Here is a 19,992-nt window from a genome sequence, read left to right as displayed (position 1 = left end):
TGCCTCGTTTTCAGTCCAGGGCTCAGTTGGTTGTACCAAGCTTTCTTAAATAAGGTAGAGCTGCATATTCTCCTTCACCAGAAAATATCCGTGTCCGGTTTTGATCCCTTCCCAGCCTCCATTCAGATGCAATGTAAAATAAGAACACAATGTAAAATATGACCTACAGTAAGTTGGGACATGCTGCTTTAAAACAAAAGATGGGATATCTTACATAGCACTTGCTGCTGAAAAAAGTTCCAGGAGGCAGCCAGTGCATGGTGCTGATGCCAGCAACCAAAGTCTCAGTGAAGCCAGACAGAGAGTTACTCATTGCAGATCCAGTCATTTAAAGCAAAAACATTTGTCTTCTCATTCTTTGGGAAATGGTAAAAGAAGGCAAACGCCAAGCTGCAGTTTTGCAGTTACAGAGTCTTCAACTAAATGATCTTTTCTCAGCTAAAACATTCCAGCTATTAAAATCACTTCCACAGGGGTTCACGCAGCCAGTGCGTTTTCTGGGATCATCAAGTTAGCATTCTGCATTTTCCATATCAGTCTGTCTCCTTGCAAATTGAGCTGTCAAATAAAATGGGGCAAACATAGAAAATGGTGTTCTCAAACCTGCTCAGCTGTAACTGACTGTAGCTTGTCCCAGTGGCAGCAAAAAGGGAAAGTACAACCCAGCAACCGACTTCACTGTTGCCTCAGGCGTTCTTCATGCCCATCAAACCAGCCTTCTTAATAATAAACACTATTTTGCTATGATGAAACACTTATTTCCCTTTTCCTAGGACTTGATTAGTCAATCTTAGGGACAGAAGCAATTCTGTTATGTCCTTCAGCCTCACAAATCTCTCAAACACTTCACAGCAACTCAGAAAAAAAAACCCAACAAACAAGTAGAAGACCTCCCACATATGAGATACTGCAACTTACAGAAAGATTCTCAGAGATATAACCCTACTAAGTCAATGTTAAATAGCCTCTGTGTTTAACAACCCCAGTTCAAGGTATGAAACTGGCATTTCGTTTTCAGAACCACAGTGACTCATGACTGGAATCAATTTGGAAAACAAATCTTCGACTGCTCAGATCCATTCCCTTTTATTTAAGCCACAAAGACCAAAAGCATTGCTCTCGGTGTGACCTTTGTAACCAGGGAACATGTCAGAGACATGTCTCACTTTCAAAATTTCACTGGTAACAAAAGGCAAAGGTTCACGATTAGTCTGTCAAAGAAACAAGGCAACCGACACCTACAGCCTTTCCTGCTGAACTCCAGGAACCAAGCTGGCTCTAGACAGACTTTGAAACAGGCTATTAAAGTCCGTTCTCTGCTGATCGACTGCGCATAAATGTCCTGTGGCTGCTCTTCATCTACATGTTTTATTCACTCCTTTTAGGTTACGGATTAGCAGATTAAGAAAGGAGTTTGAAACACTGCTTCTACTGGGACAGGGAGGCAAGGGACTAGAAACTGAGGAAATTCAGGTCAAAGTCTAGTTACTGACATGAAATTAATTGCTTCTGAGAGCTCTAACAACAAAACGGATCCAGCACATTTGCTACCTGAATGTATTTCTTAACAGTGAGAAGATAAAAGGGTGGGGAAAAAAAAATCCTTGTTTCATGCCTCCATTTAGACGTAGTTTAATCACCCCGTATGAACATCACTAAATCTGGCTTGAGGAAACCTTGTTCCCTCAAGATTTACAGCAGAACATTGAACTGGCTACAGAGGCAAATAGGATCAAACAAACATGTTTTGGGTTCAGTTCATAAAAAGAGTTTTTCCTTCCAGTAAGATCCTAGTCATCCTGTGCTTGGAATATTGTCCTGGGTTCAGCTCACAAAGTCCTTGGCCAAACCAAAACATCTCTATCAGCTCTGTTCTTATCTCAACCCCTCGTGCCCCACGTTGGGCTCCAGCAGCAGGGTGGGACGGACGTGGCCGTGGACTTGTACCTGGCCGTCCGGCTGCTCTTCACCGTCCTGGCCCTCACCCTACTCTCCATCTTCGTGAGGCTGCGGGGAACTGAGGGGGAGCGGCCCCGGGAGCCGGCGGCAGCCGAACCGGCCCGGGAGAGCGGCCCCGGGCACCAAGCGGCGGCGGGAGCGGGGCCGGAGGCCGCGAGGGGTCGGCTGCCGGTGGAGGAGTTCGGGGCGGTCGAGGAGAGGAAGGAGGCGGCTGCCGAGCAGCGGGAGAAGGAGGCGGAGGAGCCGAGCCCCGCGGAAGAGCCGAGCCCCGCGGAGGAGCCGAGCCCCGCGGAGGAGCCGAGCCCCGCGGAGGAGCCCAGCCCCGCGACGGCCGAGAGCATTTCCCGGAAGCCGCCCGCCGAGCCCCAGGAGGGTGCAGGAGACCATGCAGCACTTCCCAGCAAGGCAGAGGAGGAAGAGCTGGACTCAGGAAAAGAGAAGCCGGTGGTGGGAGAGCCGGCAAGCACAGCAGCTACACCAGCCCCAGTGACAAGTACAGCAGCATCGTTTGAGAGTTCTGAAGGTTTTGAATGGCCTTTGGGTATCCTTGGGACCTGCCTGCTGATTGTGATGGGGATCAGCATGTTGGCACACACACAGACTGTGTGCTACCCACAACCATTTTGTCTGATCTCAAAAGTTAAGCAGAGTCAGGTTTGGGTCTTGTCTGGGGTTAGACGACAATATAGGGGGACCAAGAGGTTTTCTCCAAGGCTGGACAGTCATGAGTGGCAGGGTGTGTGGGACAGTATAGACAAGTATCTAGTCCACTGGGCCCCTCCAGTGCTTTGGAAGCATTGGAGATGGAAGGCAGCTGTATGGAGTCCCCAGCAACAAGCTGCAGAAACTGCTGAAGGGGACAGTGAATTATTTTAAGCCTGGTGGGCCCATGGCACTTCAGGCCATCAGAGCAGAGATGCAACACAGAGATGGACTCATGATCGAGGGGTGGACTTAACAATGGACACTATTGCCCAGGTTATTCACAAGTGTGAACACTGCACACAGTCTCTCCTGCTGAGATGGAGCCTGACATGGACCAGATGGACGCAGCAGCTTTATAGGGACTGGTCCATGCACTAAGATAAGAGTGCACCGAGATAAGAGTGATGGTATATTGAAAATGTGGGATCTGAGCATGACGTGAATGGTATGGAATAAGGGGTGGATAATGTCCTGGGTTCAGCAGTAGCAGTCATGTTTCTCCTCCTTGGTAGCTGGTGCAGTGCAGTGTTTTGACTTTCGGCTCGGGAACAGAGCTGATAGAGATGTTTTGGTTTGGCCAAGGACTTTGTGAGCCTCATGCTCTGCCAGGGGGGAGGCGAAGACAGGAGGAAGCAGAGACAGGACACCTGATCCAAACTGACCAAAGAGCTATTCCATACCACAGCACGTCATGCCCAGGATGTAACTGGGAGTTAGCTGGAAGGGCTGGGAGACTGCAGGGTTGGAGGAGGTATCGGTCGGAGCTTGGTCGGGCTTGGGGAGCGAGTTATCGGTCAGCGGGTGGTGAGGTGTTGTATTCTGTTCCCTTGTTATAAACCACGACAAATATAAAGACAAACTCAGCATCTACTAGCTACATGATCTTTGCCCTCCATACTACTACTTCATTCATACTATTTTGTCTTCTTTGCCCACCAATCTGCATCTAGCCACTGGCTTTTATTTGGATTGCAAAAAGCTTGAGACAGAGACAAACTTTTAGTGATGTTTGTTCAGGACCCAGAGCAAGAAGGTTTGATCTGCGTTGGGAACTCCCAGGCTACACGGATAATTATGATCAAAATTCTCCCTGCTGATGGAAGATGTGTTTCTGGTATAAAAGTAACTAAAGCATAAATGTGATCAGCAGCTGGAATTTACTAAAATGAAGCCTGAAGCCTTGTCAAATGATGCTTTGAGCACGAAACAGGGACGGATGGCTCCCATGTTCCACTACCTTTAGCAAAAGCCATACTTTGACTACCAGCAACCTTGTACCATGGCCTCATTCTCTTTCTGAGACACTCTGTGTGTGGCATGGAGGGTAAGTAGATGCTTTCACCTGCTAAAAAAGCTTCACATCTTTGGGGCTAATAGAGTTGTAGAGCAAGCATTTGCTTTCCTGGCTGCAGTCTCTTCCTAGCCACATTCCCCAAAAAACTGCTGCCCTGGCAAAGCAGCACAAACAGGTGAGGGGCAGGATTTGTTTTTGTGATGGTTGGGCTGCTACTCGGCTGGTGTTAATAGCAGTTAGGGTTTTAATGGAAACATGAGTATAGTCAGGCTGAGAAACACGTCTGAAAGCGCTGTAGAGTTTCTCAATGGCTCAGGCAGTGATGTGACACCAGGCACAGAATGGTTTTAACTTTTGGAGGGGGGAAGGGGTTGGTGGATTGCTTTTTGTCTTTGTTTTCCCTTTCCTTTTCTTTTAGTAAGAGTCCAAACTGGAGACTCTGAGCTTGGTTTTGTTTGTAGAGAGCCCAAAGCACATGGTTTCTGTTTGTTTCTGTCTCCTAAGTGCTACTAGCACAGAAATCACTGTGGCAGTAATGCAATTCATAGCCAAGGGCAGGAAAAGCTTGAGAAATAACTGTGTCAGGTTCATAGCGGAGAGGGAGAAACAGCAGGATTAATATTGTGTGGAGGCTGCAGGGCACAGCAGCGGAGGACTGCAGCTAAGTCAGTTGATGTAACAAGGGAAAGATCTCTTGCCAGTCACCCGAGAAAGCTGTTCTTATCTACAGGCATTGCTGGTGACTGTTATTACCGTTATTTAGCAAGGGCAAAGCATCTAGAGGGGTACTGACTGAGATGAGGGTCCCTTCATTTCAGGCATTATTCACATGAGACTGTTCTGCTGGGCTCAGAACTTACCCTGGGCATCAAGTCTATCTGCGTAGCCAGCCTGAAGTCTGAGGTTGACAGTGGATGAAGGACATGTCCCAGACTGGGTGACAAAGCTAGTGAGTAACAGGAGACCTGCAGCACAGATAATGTCTGGTGAAAGGACAAAGCCAACCTTGTTATACTCACTCATCTCTAGGTGGAAGCTAGGTTAAATTGATCAGCCTTAATTTAGATTTCAGTACTCCCGTTATTTGTGAAAATGACCTGTCCCTTTTTGAAAACTTATAACAGTTTTCTATGACAATGAACTCCACAGTTCCTTTCTCCTTGATGAATAATTGCCTTCACTCTATGGAGTGAAGAAATAAGCAATTCTATGTTTTAGAAACAGCAATAACAGCACTGAAAAGGAATTCGCATCACATTGCAACTGGCAGGAGGTAGAATTTGAAACACATTGAGCTGTATTTTAAGTTAGCGAGTTGAGCTTTCCTACAGTCACAGTGATTGGCATGAGTGCATTCCCTCACAACTCAGAAGCTAAGAAATGAGCTACTCTTACTTTGGTAGGGAGATAATAGCATAATTTGGACAGTGTGGCAGTGACAACATCAGGAAAATGAGAGAGCAGTCAGCAGGGACCTATCTTCTCAAGAGGGCAAAGAGTCGTGAGAGAAGGCAAAAATGGGAGATGAGGGGACTGGGTGGTGAAATGCTACTTCAGACATGATTGCAGCATCGCTAGGAAGACATTGTGAGTTCCAGAGCCATATGAAGCCCCTTAGACTGAAAGATCAGATGATAGAAGGTTTCATATTCTTCTTCTTGTAAGGTAACATTTCTACTTGTTTTATACCCCTTGATGTGAATGAAATGTTGCAAGTGTAGCCCAGCTTCCAAGAACAGCAACACAAGTCACCATCCCAGAGAGCCTGAAGGCTTGCACATCACGAGACACCATGGAATGCAGCTCTGGGCTTCCTTTGAGAAGCCTTTTCCTGTATTTGCTTCCTGCACTGATCTTTTTCAGATTAAAGTGTTGGTCAAGGGCCTGGCTGGACTCTTCTACTAACTCCTCCCTGGTGCATGGGTCCAAGGACGGAAGGAATAATAAAAGAGGCTGTAGCAGTTCAGCCAGAACAGACTTAAAGATTGAGGCCACAACATAAAGACGTAAGAACTTCCATATTCTGTCAGACCAATGAGCCATGTAGGCTGTGACCCAGTCCCCAGTGGTGGTCAGTAAAAGACAGTCTGTAAAACAGTATTGGCAACAGGGGATGTAGACTTTTAGTTGTTTCTTGCCTTTACCTCTTTTCTTCTGGCAGTCAGGGGATTTAAAATATTCCTGATGCATATATTTATGATGCACATAAAATCATATTAAATCACTCCATTGGTGGGCCCAACTTCTCACAGGAGTCACTGAACTCCTTTTGTGGTTTAGGGTCATGGGGGTCAGGCCATGGTGTATTCTACTAAAATGATGGAATGAAGAGCTCATAAGCTGTTAGTCAGGGCAAAATACATTTGTCGATGTTGGTTCTTCTTCTCTGCTTGCCTGTCTCTTCCCAAGGGCTGGATGAGGACACAATTTCCAACAACTACATTCCCTCCTGTCCCTTGGGAATTAAAGGGAGGAGGGACAGAAAGAGCCAAGAACTGGATGGCAGGAAACTGCTAGTCCCATGGGCTGCGGGAGCAAACTGGGAGGAGTGATTGGTAGTGTATCCTTAAGTAGCACAGTTCATTCAGCAATTTCACTTCTGGATGTGCCTGACAGAAGGTCAGGGCCTGAAATAGCCCCCTGAAATACAGCAAGTAGTGTCAGACAGGCACATGCAAGCTGCGCATCTTACACTGAGTATAGGAATGGGCAGAAGGAAAATTATTTCCTTGAAAAGGTGAGAAAAGAAGGACTTTCAATTTCTGACTTGGAGGGAGAAAAGATACTTCCACTGGGAGCATCTGTAAGTGAAAGGGTTTATCGGCTCTTCATGATTTAAGTACCCGTGCTTTGCCTGCTACTGAGTAATCTCCAGACAACTACTTCTAACAAGACAAGAGTTTCGACTGACAGACTGTTGCACAAGAGATCTGCTGCAGTGCCACTCTGCCTAGTTTGGCAGAGGTGTCCTCATGTCCCTGACAACTGGGTAAGGGATCAGGAGCACAAGTAGTGTTCTCCCTGATCCTTTCAGTTGCAGGGAATGATGAGGGAAGAAACAGGAATAACCAGAAGATCAATACCTGGCTCCCAGCCTGGTGCCACCAGCAGAATCTTGTGGGTTTTGATCATGGGGTCACTTTACATGTCACCAGGACTTTTGGTAACAGACAGGGTCTCAAAGGGGTCTTTGCACAGGAGTTCATTGTGAACAGTAAGCACAAAGCTAACTGAAAGAGCTTTAAACTAGATTTCAAGGGGAAAGGGATAAAACAAGGCTCACCAGAGAGAAGTCTGGAGGCAGCATGCCAGTGTTTGAGTGACGATGTGCTAGCAGTCCTTCAGCCTGCTATCCCAGTGGGGGTAGGGGATGGAGATCCATGCAGCAGCAAAGACACAAGTATTAGTACAGTGACTTGCTTCAAGGCTAATGATGTGAGGCTTTGGAAAGAAGAGTGCAGCAAAAGACAGAATATTTTCAGAGACTATGTTATGAAATACCATGTTTTATATATACAGAAATTTGGGGACAATGGTACAGGAAAATGTGTGTGTTCCAGTGAGTTGAGAGTCCCAGAGTATGTCTCTGTGCTGGACAAAACCAGATAAGATGATCTGGGAGCACTCACAGTACACAGAGTGCTCCACAAAAGCACTAGCTTCAGCTCTCTGCAGCAGGTTAGACACAAACAAGTAATTAAGGTGAAAGCAAACATACTTCTCGTCAGCCTTCCTAATTATTAAATCAAAAGCCAGGTGTATGGTGGGAAATTACACATAATGACCTCTTTATTTGATTTGAGAACAGACCATGTTTCAAGCCCAAATGTCATTCCCTGACTCAAAATCACACCACTGACATCCTGAACTGCTTCGTGTGCAGGGTGTCATAACCCAGCTTCCACAGGAACAGTAGCAGCAAATGGAAAAAAACCAACCAACAGAACCCTGCAGCTGGTGACTGCAGCCTGTGTTAGAAGAGGGTAGAAAGAGCTTCTGACTGCTGGTAGAGAAAAGACACTCTGCTAATTATTTTTATCAAATGACCTAAATTGTGTGGTTGGATGCAGAAAGCAGAGAATTAGAAAATCCATTCTTTTGACTTGGGAAATGATGAGATCTGAAAATGCAGAAAATCTTATCAATTATTTCTGTACAGGTGGCCTCACTGATTCAGACATGGAGATTTATAAAAGGGTTTCTAAAATAGCATTGGTAAAACTTTAAGTATCCTTTCTGTTTGGGTTTTTTTTTTTTTCCTTGCTCTATCCATACAGTGGTATTTTTCCAATTTTTCCTCTGGGATATGCAGAGCTATCATTTTCTGATTCAAAGCATGACACAAACAATTAACATTAGCAATCCCAAGAATGTGCAAGTATGGTTGAAAGCTAGATGAATTAGTTGAATCGTTTGCGTGGAAATAACTGCAAAACATATCTTTAATAAAAAAGTTTAGAAACCTTCTATTAGTTCATGTAGTATTCCACCAATAATGATGTTCAATTAAGACTGCTGTCCCAAACTCTGCCTGAAAACAGGTGGCAGGAGAAATCTGAGCACACTTTGCTGGAGTCCTTCCCATTCCATGACTGTTGAAAAAAGCAGGAAGAAGAATCATGGACAATACTTAAAAATGTCTTTTAAAGGGCAGGCAAAGTCCATATACAAGCCATAAATGGCACAGAGTGGGAAGAACACCTAACAACAAGTTGTTTCCCAGGCTTTGTGCCTGTCGAGGCCTATTTGCTTCATTTACATAGAGGCGTCCCCTGAGGTCCTCATGGTTTCCCCTCCATGCTCATGTTCAACCAGTGCACATATTTCGGTATTCCTAATGCTTACAGATGGGAAAACCAGCTGGAGAGGTTGGCAGGGAAAATGAGCCTCTTGGTGGCAGTTGCCTAAGGGAATATAAATATTCTCACAGGAAATGGAAGGGACAGTTGCAGGGTAAGAATGAAAGCCTGGAAAAGAATAACAGCTTTATTACAAGGACAGGTGAAATACCCAGGTGAAGAAGAGAAGCAGCAGCTTCCATTAGAGTTAGGATGTGCATAGACCCTAAAAATAAAACCACTGTGGAAACATCTGTGCCTTTTCAAAAGCTTCTTTCTGCTGCCTTCAAGCCAATCTTTAATCCAGGACACAGGGCATTCTGCCTGCTTTAGACACAAAGGCGCGAAGCGCTGATGCTTCTAGGACTGGAAGCATGCAGCCAGCACAGCACAGAGCAAGACCAGCAGCAGGACAGCCCCAGGGCAGGACCAGACTGAGTGTGCTCACTCTCTGTGCCCAGCACTGCCTGGCTGCGTAGCACAGTGAATAGGGGTCAAAAACGGCTCTCTGCAAACCACCCATGAACAGTGTGAATAACTATAAGGCACTGATCCATCCTGTGCTTCATTCGTAGTCAGTGTACAAAGATAAATATTGCCTCTGAGAAGTACGGGGTTAAATATGGGCTAATTGAAAAGTAGTCACTAGATACTCCAGTCTGAGAACATGGCTCCAACCTTGAGGGTGCAATCAGCTCTTCCATCGGAGAAAATTCCTCTGTTCTTTTCACAGGGACAGCAAAGTCGGATGCAGATTATTTAGTACAGAATGAGATCATGGTTTAGCTGGTTGAAAAAAGATTTAGGAATCTGCTCTAATTTGCTTTACTAAGTAGAGGTCAGCTGTCAGCTATTTCTGAACCAATCAGAACACAGGGCTGTGAAGTTATCTTTTTAGCAGAAGCTACTTTGCATCTCAGGTTTAGTACCACATAACCAACTAACTTCAGAGTAGCAGGGGCATGGTACATGGCTACAGCCCTCTGGGGTTTATCTAAAACATTGCCCTGTTGACAAAGGTTGTAGTTATCAGTCTGGACTGTGGAAGCTGAATGTTTTCTATGAAGTGGTTACTGCAGCTGGATTGTACAAATTAGAGTTAGAACTTCAGAAGCCAGAGACTGAGAGCTGATCTTGGTTGATCTGGGTTGCAGCTACTGTTTGGGAAATGTAAGGATGCACAGCATGTCCTCATTCATAATCCCCTTGAGAAATTATAGGGGATTTTTTGTATCTGAAAGAAAATTAATTTAAATTACCAGCTAGGCAATTCAGAGGTTATGGTTCGCTGTTCTTTTTTTTTTCTCTTAATACAATCATACAATTAGCAATGTTTATTAAATTATCTACATTTACAGATACTGTGTAGATAAACCAAGGAGGAAAGTCTGGGGCACTGATGTCGCTGTTCACACTCTTCTTGGCCTCATTTCCACAAAAACATAGTATGAAATGTTTCATTATTTTTGAGTATTTGACCAGGAATTCAGGAAACGCTATATAGGATCAGTGGATTTGTCATGGGCAACTCTAAACATCTCGGCTTGAAAACATCTTCTCTGATTCTCCTTCCCAGAGATTACACGGGACAAGTTCTATTTTCAAGTAAATTGCACACCTATGCAAGATTCATATATAAACTGTAAAGACCAAACTTTGCTTTCTTCCTTCATCTGAAATGTTGGAAAAATTGCAAGGCTTGCTCCACTGTCCCCAAAGACATTCCATCATAATCAATAGGAGGAAACAGCACAGACAAGTTTTAGCTAGCCAGCCAACATAGATCTAATCTTGCACAGGACAGTTCTATTACCCAAATTAAAACAAGAGAACGTCCATCTCCAAAAACACTGCCTCATGGCTAAAATCTTGGCAATAAAAGAAATTTATATAGGAAAATATTTCAAGCACAGGATAGGAAATGGCCTCCTGATTCTCCAAAACTCAGGTCAAGAAAATAATTGAGTCAAAGCCCTTCATAAATTCCTGAAACTCTAGATTAACTCCAGGTTGAATTTTTTCTCTGTTACATTGCTCCTGGATGCCTCTGCTTTGTGGGTTGGAAATCATCCACTAATATCCACTCACAAGTATATCCGTAGAGCACTTACTTATACCCATTTCCTCCTGCACCGACATTGTCCTTACTGTAAGTAGCTCTTCAGTTTCTAATATTTATCCAACAGTGATGTATTTATAGGTAGCACTAATACTCCTTTTCAGCCTTCATATTGCTAGGCTACAATAGCACTATTTCAGATGAAGCTTATGAGACTTCCCACATTTTAAGAATATAGCTCTTTGGGCACACTTATTACTGATGTCATTTCAGGACTTCATGTGGGCTCTGTTCTTCTCTGCGAGTTTTGCACTGAGATGTGAGATGAGAGGGTAAAGTCAGTGGGAAGCAAAGACATTGGCCTAAGGTTTATCAATAGAAAATGTGTTTCTGTCCTTTATCAGAGTTGGTGAGATGAGACACTTCACATGCTTTCAGGCACTTCAGATGTTTTGTATTCAAAGATAACCATCTCCTTGCATAGGTGCTTCTTTACAGAGCTCCGGTGTTTCCATTCCTGCCTTGCCTTGAGAACTTTACTATGGACTATTTCAGGGTGGGACAGAGTGCTATGTCTAAGCCTGCAGCCATTGCATCCACAAAAAATACGCACTGCAGTTACTGGCGTTTATGATGAAGTTTAAAACATGCCACGTGCCTGAATTATTACCTAACACTGCTATTCCAAGTGGTAGATGGAATAGACTAGGTGGAAAGCCAGAAGATGATGGGAAAAAGGGGAGCACTGACATGAACTGATGAATTTATTTGATGCCGTGGCCTGGGACTTACTCCTTTTACTCTTGCTCCACTACAGGAATTCACATACGGGGAGACTGTGCTTTAGATCTGGACTCTGCTCTGCTTTAATTGCACCAGATACCACATGACCTTTAAGTGCAAACTAGTACTAATTTTGCAAATCACCTACCCAATTGATACATCCTCAGTAGCTAGGTGCTGACAGGCATCAGATCACTTTGCTCTATGAAACCTGCTCTGTATGGATGCTCTACATCTCTTCTGAAAGGATTCTTAAAATCATTTACTCAAACTCTTCAATTCTTACTAACAGAGGCCCTGCAGCAACAGTCTCACCAACTGCATGCCAGACTGAAGATTAAGAGGCAGTTCAAAGGAGTTTGGAACAGGGGAGGAAAAAGGAAAGTAGATCTTCCTCTCTTAAACACTTGGAGATGGTTGGGAGGCTGGGGGAGGGGTGGAGGATAAATTTTAAAGTGCCTATGTTGTTTCAAGAAAAAAACGTTTCAGTCTTTTGGGAGAAAAAAAAATGTGTGATATTCAGGAAATCTGGCTGTAATAACAATAAAGGGGACACTGCCTCAGACCTATGCGGTGGGGAAGAAAGAGGTAAATTTAGATGTTACCAGGAAAGCAAAATTTCCCTTGAAACCTGAATTTGCTTTTGTTACCACCACACAAGTGACAAAAGATGTTATGCAGTGTTTGTGGATTTGTTTCTTTATGAGCTTCCCTTATCCAGCAACCTGCAGAAGGACAAATTATTTTTAATCTTCAGCCTATCTTCCTTTCAGCACCATCCCTTATTGGATACAAAACTCAGCAGGGACTTAAATATTTCTCAGAACAAATACCTGTCTTCCCATACTACTTCTCCAGTCACTACTGCCCCAATAAAACATCTTCTGATTGAATCCAGTCAGGTCACTGCTGTCTATTGCCAGCACATCGTTTAATCACAAGTCAGGAGTTTTATAAAGGACTCTTATTCCACCTCAGAGGCTGGTATAATGGCACACTAACAAAGGAAAACACAGGACAAAGCAATTTGGATTTCTGCATTATCAGCAACAGTAATGGAAAAATATGAGTCAAAAGAAGTTTTTGAATCTTTTTTCTTGGTTTTTTTTTTTCCTCCTTCAGCTTGATTGGCATTACTGATAGGAGGATTCCTCCTCTGGAAAATTTCTTCTTTACTAGTGTGAGAATGTGATTATGTGGGACAATGAGAGCCCTGCCAGCGGGAACCACCTCTGTGCACCTGAGGGATGGCTCAAACCTTTACTAATGAGAACATATAAACTGAGATTCACAGTAGTGTAGATGCATTTAACAATGCCACGTGAAGTCTCTCTAGATCCTGCGTTGGAGATCAACGCAGCTCTACAGCACATTTGGTTTATACACAAATTCTCATTTTTCCTTCTCAACATATTTCTTTCTGTATGCTTGTTTTGTTTCGCATTGTAAAGACAGCATGGCTCTCCCACTTTTAAGACCACCTACATTTTAATCTTGGGGAACTATCCTTGACTTAGATCTTCAGGAGCTATCTCAATGACTCACTGCCATTCAGTCAGCATGCCAACAAAAATCAAGCCCACTCCTGTAAGTCTGGCTTCACTTCTTATTATTCAGGTGCTAAATAAAATGTTTACTGGCTTATTTTTCATTGCACAGCTAAGAAAGAAGGATTGGTTCATATGTGACAGATCTGAAGAAAACAGGTGTGGAACAGGTCTTCACAATAAAAGAAAGTCCCTGGCTGAGCTCTTCTCACTTCCCAGTTATGATGGGGTCTCCTGGCAACACAAGTACAGATGGCAAACGATTTCATTACTTGCTGCTACATCTGAGATTTCTGACCCTCAATTATCTTTTGTTGTATGGCTCCTTAGAGTTTAAGACAGTAAGAACATTTCTAGTGGTGTGGAGGGTGGGTTGTGAATGCAGGACAGAGGTCTGTATAAGGAACTGAGGAAGACAAGAACTGGGGACAAGATAACACAGGATAGATTTGAAAGAACAGGGACTAGATACAGTACTTTCCCCTTCCTACTTCAGCACAGCTGATGTCTAAGCTTCCCACCAACACAGCAGCTATCTGGACTGGGGCAGCTTCCTTCAGACAGGACTGCCTTTGGGACTCCATCTGCACTGACAGAGCAAAGGAAAATCAAGCAGGTGATGAGAGAACCATAAAAATATAGAGAACTTGAGCCTTCCCAGGGGTCTCTTCCATCTTCACCTTCAGCAGGCACTCATGGAATGAGGTAGATGGATGGAGTGGAGCAAGGATAAGGAACTGGATCATTGAATCCTAGATTTTGATAGAGCTGAATCACAGAAACTAGCAGATTTCAAATTTGGGCCAAGACGTGGGACTATCAGGTCTAGCCTTCAGACTCTTCTATTGATTTTTTTAGCCAGAAATTATCTAGGTTCTCATTTCACCCAAATATTAGATGCCTTCTTCCATCCAAACTAAACCAGTTAAAATATCCCAAATAATAGGACTCAATTATCAAAACTGATTTGCTCTTGAGACGCTTAGAAGAAGTAAGTGTGACAAAGATGTGCATAACCTAGAAATTTACACAGTATAAATCTGTAATGCAACATGAATCTGGACTGCCTTAACCGGAGCATCTTTAGATCTTTTGAAAACAGACGTAACACTACAGACACTGAGGTAGCTCATGCTGGTTAAAGCTGGCTGGACACTAGAGGTTTTTTACATGATAGAGTGGGAATTTGAAAAGATGGATTATCTTGCTTCACAGCATGCATAGGGAAGTACTTATTTGCTGCAGTCATTTCTAATGCTTAAGCTGACTGCAAAATTTCTTAAAAGTCAAAGTTGAAATATCAGAACAATTTAAGAGATAACTAGGTTCCTTCCCTGTTAGAAGGTGGATACATTTATATCATAATATCTAATTGCTTTTGTATTATTTATTCAAACATTTATAAAAGATTCAGCCACATAGCAGGGAATAGAGTTACAATGAATAATTTGCATTTTTTTATTCAGGGTAAATTAATTCAGGTCTCCAATCACTATGGGAATTAGCATTATACATACAGTAAAAAGGCTGAAATGCAAGGTTAAAACAATGAACCATAAATGTTCCCACTGAACATGTTAAACTTTTTTTCATTCCTCTTAACATAGATTATTCTGTTTATGGATGCTGGGGTGAAAGAAGATTCCTGTTTCTAATAAGAAAGACCCTCTTGTTCAGAAGGCTCATGAGGAAGACAGCAAAGCAATAGACTTTGTAGGGATGCTTCACACTAGGAAAACTTTGATTCTCTCATTTAGGCCACTGTCAATCATCATGTTGTAATCTGGCGGCGGGGGTGGTGGTGAATAATCCACCTGTTTCTTCTCTGCTACTATATAAACTACTACATACAAGATTTTTTCCCAAGGATTATCCCTGCATAGCACTTAGTGCAGTGGGTTCTAAACTCAAGTTGAAAGCTCCTAGACAAGACAGCACAAATAGCACAGAAATATCAAACAGGTAATCCAACAAATAACACAGAAATATCCAACCAGGCCACTCCTATTAAAATACATTTCCATGACTCGGGCTGTGCACATACAATACATATGATGACTGACGCACATCTACCTATTACATTCCCCTAAGTTTCCTTCCCTCCCACGCTTTCTCTTCTACCTGTAGCCCTAATACTTCTCCAAAGATTTTCTTTCACCGACATATCCATTTGACCTGACAAACTCCCTTCTGTACCACTGAACCAGAGAAGCAAAGTACGTCTTGTGCAGTTTCACTGATTTGCATCCATCATTTCATGGGCACTGCTGGGGATAAAGCTCCTCCAAATATGTTTCTCTTGTTATTTAAGAAAATTTCCAAGTTCTTTCATGGAAGAAAAATTGAAATTAACCCAAAGCTAAATGGAAAGATTTAATTGCATTTCCTTTGGTCTAGATCTGGGCATCATCTGTCAGGGAATGCAAAATGACTTATGCCATCACACACTGCCTTATAAGAAAATGGAACTTACCTCCAAAACTTGCAACTTGACACACACAAATCCCAGCTGCCCTTAACAAAGCACTGTGTGCTTACTGAACTCTTTGCTGAGTCAATAAATCACATACAGTTCTCTTCCTGAATACAAATAGGCATGTCCTATGCACAGAAGCCACCATTACAGCTTATCCAATGTATCAGTCCATGAATCCATGTACATGCTCATGAGTATGAAAGCCAGGATCATTTTTCAAGACCATACATGACCTGGACAGTGTTATTAGAGGGGTTGAGTAACCCAATAAGTGTCACACACCCAACCAAGTTAGAAGCATGCAAAGAGATTACTCACCTCAAGCACAAGAAAAGCATAAAGGCAACTATAAGGGCCCCTACTGATATACAGTGCCCCAGGTAGTTTATGATGAGAGCAATCTTGTAATGGAGCGCATACTTCCTCTGGAGGTAAAGAGATAACATGATTAAATCAGCATGACTCTCTAAGCACTGACATTAAGGAACAGTTAATCAGTTTAGGAAACAGTAATTACTTTTCTTGACTTTAAAATTATATAATAGCTCCAGGGCTGATGCCTATGTATAAGCCAAACATGCTGCCCAGGCACAGAAGTGTAGGCTTGGTTTCATTTCAGTTTGGGATTTGTTCACATTTTGTTACAAATCTCAGCAAAAAAGGGTGTTGTCCCCCCCTTTTTAATCCAATTTCCTCAGGATTTCTTATTTTTATTATTACATTATTTTAAAACTTTATAATTTTAAGGTGACAAAGACATCAAAGACACATCTTCTCACTTTCAAAAGTTATAATAGATTATTTTCTTAGGAAAGTGCATGGTTTTAATGAGCCAAGTAATGCTACTCTCCTACTCAAATGGCTTGGTTTTCAGACAAAAATGAAACAGTTGTCAGTAAGAATAAATACTAAGTGCTTTCCATACTCTGAAGTACATTCCTTGCAAGCTATGATTCTTATCTTTCAAATTGAGGGCAGAATCAATGCAGACTGAAAGACCTGGAATAATCTTGTGGTGTTCTTTCAGTTTTGAGAGAGCCTGACAAACCAGAGATCCTGTTGGTTTTAGCAGCGACCCAAGTATGTGGTGATACTTAATGTATTAGTATCTATTTCCTAGGATGCTCTGGAAATTATTGGTAGGTTCTTGATCCTGTAAACAAAAGATTAAGTACAAAAATGCTCCCACCTAAATCAGTGAATTTAAGTGATGTGACCAAAATTTGACCTTGAAGTAACTGGAACATTCTTTATTGGTGGGCTGCTGCTGGCTTCAGAGAAAAGAGAAGCATCTCCTCTCTTTGCCTGATGGATAGGAAGAAGTAGAAAAACACTATTCAGATAAGTACTGAAGCTGGTCAAAAATTGACAGAGGTTTGCTACTTGAAGAACAAATCCCCCTGAAAAAAAGTTTTTTTTATTTTTAATTAGTTTTAGCATTTCTTTCTTTTCAGGTTAAGCAGATCTTTCCCCACTTTGGGATGTTGTCCTCCTTTAGAAGAATGAGACCTTTGAAAACTAACCACATAAAATTGTGGTTTCTTTTTTTTTCTTTTCCTAATAATTTCCCTTAACATTTTATTCCAGTCAATGGAATTTATCAGTGAATGAATATTTGGATGAAACTACCACCAGCAGCTGTAGTTAATTTGTTCCATTGTTCTGTGAAGATAGCATCTTCCAGCACTTTGCCAGAGAGCAAGCAAGTGCTCTTGGAATAATTTCTGTGATGAAACCCGCCTATATCTTCAGCACATGTGGTAATGGGCTGTTTCTGGACAGAACTCAACTACGCAAGGTATTTTTAAGTCTATTATAAAACCCCCTAAAATAAACTTTCCATGCACAGGCCTATTTTCTGAAGGAAAGAAAACAACCAAAAACCCCAAACAAAACAACAACTAAACCTACAAGATCTGAATTCCCCACTCAGTTCTGTTAAACCTTAAGTCACAGACACATCTAAAGAGGAAGTAAATATGCTTGACCTGATGTGCCTACGTGAAACACAATGTTGTAATGTTCAGCTAGTGCCCTGGCAACCTGCTTTACTTCTTTATTTTCCCATCCAGGTCATAGAATCATAGAACGTCTCAGGTTGGAAGGGACCTACATAAGGAACATCGAGTCGAGTTCCCTGCTTCTCACAGGACTACTAAAACTAAACCATATGACTAAGAGTGTCATCCAGAATTGCTCACATAGTGCCAGAAATCTTCTGGAGGATGACAATGTTTCTCCCAGGCTAAAGAGCCTGCTCTTTGAATCTGACCCTTGAGCTCCCTCCTTTGGCTCCTAACCACTATTTCAACTTCACTCAAATTTTAAGAAGGTATGGTTCACAACACAAGAAAATGAATGGGAAAATAATATAATCAAGCTCCCCTTTGACACACTGATGCTGAAGGAAAAACAGACACAACTTTCATTTTTTCCTTTGCTGGCACTAACAAGGTTTCCTGAAGGCAGACTCAAATACCACAGAAACAAGAACTGCCTCAATGCCTCTGAAAAACTAAGCTGTCAGGGCGGCAAGATCACTTTCCACCAGCCTACGTGCAATCTGCATCTCTGGTAGAACTGGAGACAACACCTTCAGGGCTGAAAAACACATGCCCAGAATCAGTCATGTGGTGGCCAAAGCCCAGTTCATGTAAACTACTTGCATAACTCTGTCTCACCCTCTTGAAGACCAATACATTTGAAATGATAACAAGCTTCTACTGTCACACAATATTACTTTGCTTTCAGGAAGGTGTATCACTTCACTAAAATGTAGGTTTAAATCCTATTCAAGCTTAGGAGGAGGGTCATTACATTAGAAAGCAGATAGAAAAGCAGTAATAACCTTACTCTTGGACCACGGCAGGACACATCACTGAAGTCCTCCTCCATGCATGACAATCGTGTAGTATCAGACAGCACAGAGTTATCTTCCAGCCAGCTTCTACCAGGTAAACTGAGGAAGCCCAGCCTTATGTTTTTACCTGCACCAGCTTTGAAAATCTAAAGCACACTGGGCTCCCTACAGCCAGATTTCAGGCTAATGATGGAGTCAACCTGCCTAGAGGACTTCTTCCCTTTGCTTTGGCTAGGACATGACTGTTCACCTGTCTAAACCTAATCAGCCAGTTATTTGAGCTAATAACCACATAATGACAGCACTCTTAGCTCTCCAGATGACATGGATCTTCCTCCTTTTAACAGAACTTCCTGACAGGTCCTGCCAGTGTTTACAGGTCATGCCTTCCTGTGAGGCTCTGCACTCCATTTCCAGATCAGTCACTTCAGATTAGATTTCTTCCTGTTGTCAGAATGATCTCACCACCAGAAGAGTTTAAAAGCACCATATCTCTCTCCAAAGATTTTCAGAAGCAACTGGGAACTATCTTTGTCACCCAGGATTCCTCTGAGTTCACTGCTTTCCTGCTCCTTGCCAGCTGGAAGCTGGCTATCTGTGGCTAATGTGACTGTGCTCCTAAGTAGGATACATTAACTTAAGCCCAGCGTGGTGCTAACTCAGCTACACAGCTTGAAGCCACCTCAGAGCATTAGGAGAACCAAATTCATATACAGATGCCACAGACCACATAGACAAGACCAAAAAACCTAATTTATAGCTCTTTTTGGAGGCTAAGATACATTTGTTACTGCCTGAGACTTCTCCTTCTAAAAAGAATGCAGATTTGTGCCAGATGCAGTAAAGGCTCCTTTGACACGGGAGCTTGCAGGCTGCATAGAAGCCTTCCATTTGTCATACATTATGCAATCAAACAGCAAGTTGGATTAAAATGATTTCTGTAACTGATTCCAGTACCTGGAGAAGAAGCTAACTGGCTGTTCAGAGGATGGGATTCAGCCTGGCATTAGGACACCTACATTTGGGTATCTACCCAATATCTGAACTAATAGGTGAAGCAAAGGCTAGAAATAGTTACATACACAGAGGCACCTATTGCCCTTTGAAGTGCACTCAGGAGACTGTGCTTCTTAGTTGGTCCTTGTGACTGACCTCCAGTCGCTGCTGCTGCTGAAGGACACAGGTATTCCAGAAGGCCTGTGTCATACCTGCCAGATGCACAGAGACATACACTAGGGCATTTTAAACCACGCTGTCTAGCTACATTCCTAGCCAAAGTCGGAATCTAGGGCGAAAGCAGTCCCAGAGCATGGCTTTATCAGCTACTGCCACAGGTCTTCACCACAAGAAAAGCAATGATGTGCTAATGTAACACAGTGAATGCATGTTACAGGACCTTATGTCCCCCAAGACTGACCCACCACTGAAAACTGAAATTTCCCTTGCTATATTACGTATGCTATGTGATAAA

General features: G+C 42.8%; 1 protein-coding gene across 3 annotated transcripts in view; it reads right to left on the bottom strand.

The window, feature by feature from the left end:
- Positions 1–19,992, bottom strand: part of CRHR2 (corticotropin releasing hormone receptor 2) — a 152,476-nt gene that overhangs the window by 42,653 nt on the left and 89,831 nt on the right. For 2 of the 3 annotated variants that reach the window (XM_057398949.1, XM_057398950.1), the window contains one exon: positions 15,980–16,086. The exons of the other annotated variant lie outside the window; for it this stretch is intronic. In XM_057398949.1, coding sequence (XP_057254932.1) covers positions 15,980–16,086 — 107 coding nt within the window. The remainder of the gene's footprint in view (positions 1–15,979; positions 16,087–19,992) is intronic. 3 annotated transcript variants of the gene reach the window in all.

This window comes from Pezoporus wallicus, unplaced genomic scaffold (assembly GCF_028554395.1).
Source record: "Pezoporus wallicus isolate ANWC-B61680 ecotype Strahan unplaced genomic scaffold, APGP_CSIRO_Pwel_v1 contig_3487, whole genome shotgun sequence".
In the NCBI taxonomy this organism is placed as follows: domain Eukaryota; kingdom Metazoa; phylum Chordata; class Aves; order Psittaciformes; family Psittacidae; genus Pezoporus; species Pezoporus wallicus.
Note: the sequence above shows the minus strand (reverse complement) of the source record. Positions and strands in the feature narration are given on the sequence as shown.